The sequence below is a fragment of the Protobothrops mucrosquamatus genome, unplaced genomic scaffold (assembly GCF_001527695.2).
Source record: "Protobothrops mucrosquamatus isolate PMUCROS unplaced genomic scaffold, P.Mucros_1.0 scaffold2359, whole genome shotgun sequence".
Taxonomy (NCBI): domain Eukaryota; kingdom Metazoa; phylum Chordata; class Lepidosauria; order Squamata; family Viperidae; genus Protobothrops; species Protobothrops mucrosquamatus.
This window is the reverse complement of record NW_015388437.1, coordinates 1-8,808: the sequence shown is the minus strand read 5'-3', so window position 1 is coordinate 8,808 and position 8,808 is coordinate 1. Positions and strand designations below refer to the sequence as shown.

The following is an 8,808-nucleotide window of genomic DNA, read 5'->3' as shown; positions in this document are numbered from 1 at the left end:
TTCCTTTGAAAAGCTCATGCAGTTGTTCTAAAGCCTACCCCTCATTCTATATGCACGAATGTACAGTATATGTACAGCCAATACCTCTATTGAGATTTCCAGAGAAATGATGCATCCCCGAATGTGCACATATGTGCAGACAGTCAGTAACAGCAATCAACAGTGTTGTTCTAATCAACTAACTGACAGTTGACTGTCCAAACAACAAACCATACAAAGGACATATTTAACCTTTTAAAAAGCAGTGCTTCACTCAACCTAGCCTTTTCAAATGTTTAACACAACCTTTTTATGGGTAGGCTCATCTTATACAGTACGTATTTTCTTTAAAATGGCATTTGGGCAGCTCTTGAGATTTCTAAAACCATTTAGAAATAGTTTCTAGTGATAGAACTGAGTTCTATAGTTTATGTAGCCAAACTATTGATCCATTGGTACGAGGAAGCTATCAGTTTTGGAGATTCCATATTTAGAGAAGTACAAATTTTTAGAGGAACTTACTTTAACTAAAAAATAAAAAGTATAAAGACAAATAAGGACTGGGCATGCTCAGTAGCCACAGGATGCTGACAGGGGAACCCTGACTAGGATAATTCCTACCCACCACTTCAACATCCTTAATTAGATAATACCGATTTTGTATTGAACTAAGGCAGCTATTTGGCTCAGATCATCCTATGTACAGTAAAGTGGTTCTCTTTCATCCTTCTGCTGGAAGAAATATAGTGTCAGTAGACCATATGTCAGACACAGGAAACCAAAAGCAATCCGGCATTGAGCCATGGGACCCCTTCAAGTTATATCATGGGCATTGCTTTCTGAAAAGATGGATGTGTTCATTGCAGCTAACCTCCGTGAATCTCCTTTCAATCCCAACACAAATATTAATTTAGATTTTGAGGCCTTGAGCATCTGACATATTAGACATTTCACACTCCACTCACACTATGATTAAGCTGTAGCCCCATTAGCCAATCTGCCAGTTGCTTAGCAACATCATTTGCCCTTTGAAAGCAGTTGCTCTTCAAATGTGCCAAGTTTGTTGCAGTTACCTCAGTCCATGCTCCATGATAGGGAGGTTGTCCAGAAACAACAGGCCCACATTTTTAGGTGTATTCATGTTGAAATAAAATAACCACGATCACCAAGAGAAAGTTTAAAATATTTAAAAGCAATTAAAAGATTAAAAGCAATTAAAATATTAAAATATAGGCAACCAAGCTTTCGTTGGGCTCTCCCGTCATCATCAGGGTTGATAAAGGCGGTTTCGGGGAGGGCTTATATGCCGCCTCCAAGTGCTTGCATCCGGCTACGTGACCGTGTGATCGGGCCCAGGTGTCTGCGCTCCTGCGGTATGAAAAGGATGCCTTACCTGCAGAATAGACCCAGCCAATCTGGCTGAAAATACCCCAAACTGCACTCAACAAATGTGCAACACTCCAGCTATCATGTTTACCAGCTTATTGTTCACACAGAGGATGAAAGCAAGAGTCCAGTACAAGCCTGCACAACTTATGGAGAAACTATTATTTATTTCTATTTATTTAAATGCATTGGCCACCCAACTCCAATGGCCTACACAACTCAAAAAAACATTAATTAAATCAGACAGACACCCCAACTAAAGTGGATCTTATGAACAACAAACTTGACAACATATTATACTACAGCATATTATTTATTATAAGGGCAAGACTGATAACTGAAATAAATTTGTGGGCCACAAAGCAATACCTGGCATGCCAGTCAGCTATTTGGTACTAGCAGTGTAGGGCAGTATCAGAGCTGGCAGTATCTGTGAGTGACTAGGAAAACACAGGTGGCAATGAATCTTTCCTGAAAGTGGCATTTGGTGGCAGTGAATTATTTTTCAAAGGGTACCAGCGGACCTCAGACGGCTGCTTGATTGTATGTTGTTGCAGGCTTTGTTTAGTGCCCAAGTCATTTGGACCAGAAGTGATAACAGTACTGTCTTAAATCCAAATTCTGTGTTTTAAACTCTCAGTGCACTCAAACCAATACAATCAAATTGATTTTGAGCAGCAGTTCCCTCTCTGACAACTTGGATATGTACTGTAATTGCATTTTAAGTACCTTGTATGTGAAACATTCATTGTTCTAATAGCAAATTTGGTTGATGAGTACTGCTAGGAAAATAATTAGTTTCGGCAGAGATGCAAGAAGGAAGCATTTCCTTCAATTTTAGAATAGACATACGTATATTTAGATATTTTAAAGAACTGCCGAAGATGGTAGAGGACAGGAAGGCCTGGAGGAATGTTGTCCATGGGGTTGCGATGGGTCGGACACGACTCCGCAACTAACAACTCTTTGTTGTAATAACAACAGCAACAAAGAAAATAACAACTGCCATCATTCAAGGACTTCTTTGTAATCCACTATCATTCCCACTTGATTATGGTTATATGAAATTCAGCACAAGAAACTAATTTTTAATTATAAAATATAATCTAAATATTTCAAATATAATATTTAAATATACCTGTTTTCCTAAATTTTCAGATTTTACTTCCTTTATTGAATTATTTAGACCCACTATGTTGCAGATTCAGCAATGTAATCTTTTGTAATCTAAATATTCATTGTTCAGCTTGCTGACTTTTTCCAAAGGGTTTTTTTTTGCAATCATACATATGATATAGCCAAGCAATCTATTTGTATCAAAAGATTTTATTCAATGCAGCGAAAAGCACAATATTGTTTCATTTTGCTTCTTTCAAAGCAGTTGATAATGTTAGTTGAAATCCATACACACACACACACACGTTACTTTGATTTTTTTTGTGTCCAGAAATAATGAATCTAAATTCATGCAGAAATTGGATGGGGATTACAGAATTGCTCAGATCTGCAGTACGACTTCACTGAAATATTTTCCATTGCATTTATCAAAAGTTTCATCACATATGTCTGGAGGGAGTTGGTTATTGTTATCTTTAATTGGAGACAATGGTTCTGATTTTCTACAGGAAGGTAGTATTTCTGATTCCCTACAAGCAAAAAAAAAAAAGTATGGTTAATAATGATATAGACAAGCATTAACAAAGTTTAAAGTGAATTGAATTTATTGTCAGTCTGCTCAGAGCTACATTTTTACTGCATACCAATAAAAATAACTGGCTGGCTTTTTCTCTCTTTCCACTGCCTCCCCACTACGTTTTGGAAAGTAAGTCCTGCCAAAGTGAATTACCCAAGATGGGAAGAAAATATACTGCTTTTGCCTCAAGAAGCAGCAATCTCTTTATTCCCAGCAGCAGAGGGTACTAACAAAGTCAAGGAGAAACTGCTTTATAGGAAAATAATGAACCTAGAAGGAATGAGAACATATTTCTGAAAACTGCCTCTGGGATAAAAATTAATACTTTAGAGAAGAAGATAACTGATAGTTTGGTTTTATTCTGACCTTAAAAACAACCCCTTAGAACATGTATATTTTGTTACAAGTAAAGAAATATATAGAGAAGTCAGAATTAAATTAAATTTATCTGTAGATAAATGCAGAAATTAAGCCAATGGAAGAATTCTGCTGTTTTTAAAAAAGCTACAACCACAGGAGATAAAAGTTTATTTCCTTGGCATATATTTTATTCCTAGTCATTTACAGAGGATGAAATTCAACAAATAGTCCTAAAGCTAGAGGCAGAATGAGTTCTTTTAAATATGTATGTCCCCCCCCCACCCTTATCTAAAGTGAACCACTCTTGGCAGCTTCCATCAGCAGACAAACCTAATTCTCTGGGGATTCAAATGGTTACTTTAAGGACTATAAATGCACTATTCTGTTGAGAAGTCATTAAGCTAATGACATGTTTTAGGGCCATATATTGTTTCATCAATACTGCCCTTTCTCCACGGAACATTGAAATAAAACAAATGAACATCTAGATTAAAAAGGATTCACCTTTTGAACTGGAAGCTCTTCCAGAGATCATTAATTTTCACCTGCAGTCCTGACTTGTTTTCAGCATCATGGTGTTTTTTCTTTATACTTGTTATTTTCTTGCTTAAGCCACTAACTTTGGCGGGCACCAGTAATTTACATTTTGCCACCATAGAAGATTTTAGAGAATTGGTTCTACATAATGCAGGAATCTGAAAGAGAGAGAGAGAGACATTGATAGAAGAGAATATTTGTAGTTCAGGGTTGAACTGTGGGATCCTTGGTGATCTCTGAGCTAGGTGGTTTCCTTGCAGACATTTCATTATCAAACTAGGTAACATTATCAGTGCAGGCACATTACCTAGTTTGGCAATGAAACCTCTGAAAGAAAACTACCTAGCTCAGGAAGCATCAAGGACTGACAGAATTGACATTGTAGGCATAAAGAAGGTACTGATTAGCCTCAATATTAGTAATAAACTTTAAAAAATTCCAAGATATCTTTTGGTTTGTATTTCATTTTTGTGAACACAGCTATTAAAAGTAATTTTATAGTTGAACATACATGTCATTTCAAACACTTAAAACTGGATTTGTATAGCACACTTAATTCTAAAACAAGTTAGCAACGCACAACTGGATTTTCATTTGCTGCTATGTTGAAATAAATAAACTGGGTGTCAAGGGTGAAACTTTGGCAGCTACATGCTTCTGCGCTTCAACTTGCCTTTAGATTAAGGGGGGAAGTGTTACTTTCAAGTGGGTAAGGAGAAACGAAACTTCCTCAATTCAGCTGAAGACTGTGGGAACCCGAAGCCTTGTCAAGAACACCAGAACAAGTGTGGATTTGAAGCAGACGGTTCCCATAAAAAAGTGAACTTGTTAATATGGATTATGTAAGAAGTTGGGGGTTTGGGTGGGAAAATTATTGTTTAAGTCTATGAATTGGTTTTGGAACCTCAAAGTTAGTTTTACTTTGACATAACCATGCAGTGTATCCAATAAACAGTAAACATTTCAGAAACAGAATGAAACTGGAGTTTTATTTGGATTTTCGAGCTGGATATTGACACTGGGTTAGTGGAGAGCATGATTCATATAACATGCTGAGAAAATAGCTGGGCTTCTTACAATATAATAACCAGAAACAATTCCATGTTAGTCTTGTCTAATTGTTATGCAAACTCATTCCAAAATATTTCTGAAATAGTTTCACTTGTATTAAAGAATCATGTGTACACACACACACACACACACACACACAGAGAGAGAGAGAGAGAGAGAGAGAGAGAGAGAGAGAGAGAGAGAGAGAGAGCATGTTATTTTTTTTATATCCTGGAAACAATATAATAATATAATTGTTGTTAAAATATAAATACAATTATGCAAACAAAGGTTAATATAGACCTACTTCAAGAATGAGGAAAAAGAAGTAACTAACCACAAGATGTCAGTATAATTCTGAAGAATATAAAGAAGTATTTTAATCTACTAATGACATTTTGAGTGTTCTGTAGGCAAAGATTATTAAAAATGGCTTACAGCAGAGAATTTTAAAAACAATAAATCACACAAAAAAGAAAAAGCTAAAATAATCCATTACAATCTTTTCAATGTATCTTTATATGAGGCTCCATTGCTCAGAGTTCATTCTCTCTTGTTAAATACAGTATCAGATTTTTTATTCAGTAGGGATCAAGTGACTAATCATACTATTTCCAAAAGGAAAATTAACAATATCCTCCCATTAAGGAAATTAAATTAAAGAAATAGAAAAAATCCAATTGAACATGTTTGATCAACTATCAAAACCAGCTGTGTTCAACCTAATCCCAAATCTTATGATCGGTGTGGAAAATTATAAACATATAATTTGTACTTCTGTTCACTAAATGATTTTAAAATGAAATCAAATGAAATCAAATGTAGTGTTTTAGAAGATTCTAGCATATAAAGTAACTCTCAGTTTAAAAAAATACTGCACAACTTTGAGCTTCAGGAGAGAGCATTCTTTATTCTCTCTTTCCTGAATAACATGATCTGAAACAATGAGATTTGCATGATTTAAAGCCCTTCATACACACTTAATTAAATAAGTATTATCAATTGTACTGCAATTGGCAGCCTGAGCTGATACTGTATGCCTTAGGCAACTTAATGATTTTATGATAGATGTGAGGGTCAAATAAAAAAAATTCAGATTTCATCCAAAGCTGACTTTGGTTGAAACAAATTCACTGAATTTGCATATGGCGCCACACTGCTTCAGTTTAAAATGAATATGACAGAAGAGAGAGCCTAAAGTCTGAAGCTCACATCAAATAGCTCAGTTGTGGTTTTAGCTTACCCTTTGAAAACAGGTGTTTATCGCTTGTAAGAAACTACTGTAGCCCTAACATATTATGACAACCTTGTGTATACAGGTAGTCCTTGACCTACGACCGCAAGTGAGCCCAAATTTTCTGTTGCTAAGTGAGAAATTTATTAAGTTTTTGCCCCATTTTACAACCTTTCTTGCCACAGTTGTTGAGTCACTGAAGTGGTTAAGTTAATTAAGTGAATTTGGCTTCCCCATCTATTTTGCTTGTCAGACGTTTACAGAAGGTGATCTATCACCTGACTGCGGGACACTGCAACCGTCATAAATATGAGTCATTTGCCAAGCATCTGAATTTTGATCACGTGACCACGGAGATGCTGCAATAGACAGAAGTGTGAAAAACTGTCACGAGTCACATTTTTCAATGCCGTTGTAACTTCAGTCACTAAATGAACTGTTATAAGTCGAGGACTCCCTTTACTTTCAAAGTACTAGGAATAGCTCTGAGGTAATAGCTCTGAGCTGCAGCTGCCAAAAAAGTCAACACAGTGCTAGGCTGCATTAATAGAGGGATAGAATCAAGATCACGTGAACTATTAATACTACTTTATAACGCCTTGGTAAGGCCACACTTGGAATACTGCATCTAGTTTTGGTTACCACAATGTAAAAAAGATGTTGAGACTCTAGAAAGAGTACAGAGAAGAGCAACAAAGATGATTAGGGGACTGGAGGCTAAACATATAAAGAACGGTTGCTGGAATTGGGTATGTCTAGTTTAACGAAGAGAAGGACTAGGGTTGACAGCGATAGCAGTGTTCCAATATCTCAGGGGTTGCCACAAAGAAGAGGGAGTCAAGCTATTCTCCAAAACACTGAAGGCAGGACAAGAAGCAATGGATGGAAACTAAGAGAGAAGCAACCTATAACTAAGAAGAAATTTCCTGACAGTTAGAACAATTAACCAGTGGAACAACCTGCCTCCAGAAGTGAATGCTCCAACACTGGAAATTGTTAAGAAGAGACTGGGCAAATATTTGTCTGAAATGGTATAGGGTTTTCTGCCTAAGCAGGGGGTTGGACTAGATGACTTCCAAGGTCACTTCCAACTTTTTATTATTATTATTATTATTATTATTATTATTATTATTATTATTATTATTATTATTATTATTATTATTATTATTATTATTATTATTATTATTATTCTTCAATGGAGGGGAGAACAGGAGTACTATTTTAGTTATATGACAGGATTTTGGTGAACCTAAGTAATATTTACAATATGTTATAATTAATCCATATATGTTAAGACAGGTCCTGTTTCCAAGTCATACTTTAGTATTTAAATAGAAAACAAGAATTATAAATGAAGAAGAAGAAGATATACCATATTTTTAGAAACTGTGTTCTTGTTATCTATAAATTCTGAAGATGGAAGGATCTGAGAATTCAGATGATCATCTGGTTCTGGACTTCTGTTAGATTCCTGCCATTAAAAAAAGACAGGCATTGTTTTACATTAAATGTGAACTCCATGCTATTTTTTAAAAGTAAAATGGCTGAAGCTATGCCTAAATGAAATGCAGTAAAAACAGTTATGATTTTTCAATCAGTATGCTCCTTAAAAGTGATATTAGAATCAATTTCCAATAACTAGCAAAGTGACACAACAGTTATAATCCTGTACCAACTTTAATGAAAGTCAGCCCTGTTAAAACCAATGATGATATATATCGGAATGTCTGTTAGAAAATGAAGATACATATCTGATAGCTTATCATGTTTTGACACTCTAACAGTTAATGAAATTAAAATGTACGTATTAGTTTACAGCAATAAACAGACTGTCAGGCAGGCAGACTTTGAGGTTTCATAAACAGAAGTTATTTTATAAATGCAGAGACAGATGTGTAACGATTGCAATAAATAAGGACAGTTTCAGACAGTCCCTGGAGAGTGCCATGATAATTTAATAAACTGCTGAACTGAAACATAGAATAATCTTACTTTGGCAGGAATAGCATTTTTCTCGGCCACTGGCGATTTTTCTGAAGTATCCACTTCGCTTTGCAACAGCTTGTCAAGATTCTGTTTTGATGAACACTGCAGATCTTTTAAAGGTGATGTCTCTTCATCCGAATTTTTATTTGCTGGTGAGGTTATTTGTGTGCCAGTTACACTACAGTCTTTATCTGTGTCTTTCCTGTGTCTTTGGAACTGCTTTAGCAACGCTATGGTTTCTGAAAGGCTAGGAGTTGCAGGTTTTTCTGCAAAGCTTCTAGACCAAGTGAAACAGCTGGACTGTCCTACCCCAGGTGTTGAGAAGGTTCTTTCTACTTCTCCAGTCTCCGATGAACATGGACGGTGGTCTTCTGTTAATGTGTTTATTTCCTTAGTTGGACTATCAGCCTCATTGTCCTGGAGAGGCTGTTCAGTTTTATTCTTCGATATAGTCTCAGGCAGATCCCCAATGTTGCAGAAAAACCTAACATACATTGAACAAGTGTAGGAAGAAATGAGAGATAACATTAAAAGCTGTGTGCATTAATCTAATCATGTTAAAATGTTACAGTTTTACTGAAAG

At 35.8% G+C, this 8,808-nt stretch overlaps 1 protein-coding gene across 1 annotated transcript; it reads right to left on the bottom strand.

Annotated features, from left to right (window-relative positions):
* Positions 1-2,863: 2,863 nt before the first annotated feature.
* LOC107295487 (exonuclease 1) lies at positions 2,864-8,709 on the bottom strand (the record flags this gene model as incomplete). The annotated part of the gene is made up of 4 exons (XM_015824803.1): positions 2,864-3,011; positions 3,923-4,113; positions 7,612-7,710; positions 8,232-8,709. Coding segments are annotated over 4 exons (916 nt in total), but the record flags the coding sequence as incomplete, so codon positions are not given.
* Positions 8,710-8,808: the final 99 nt, after the last annotated feature.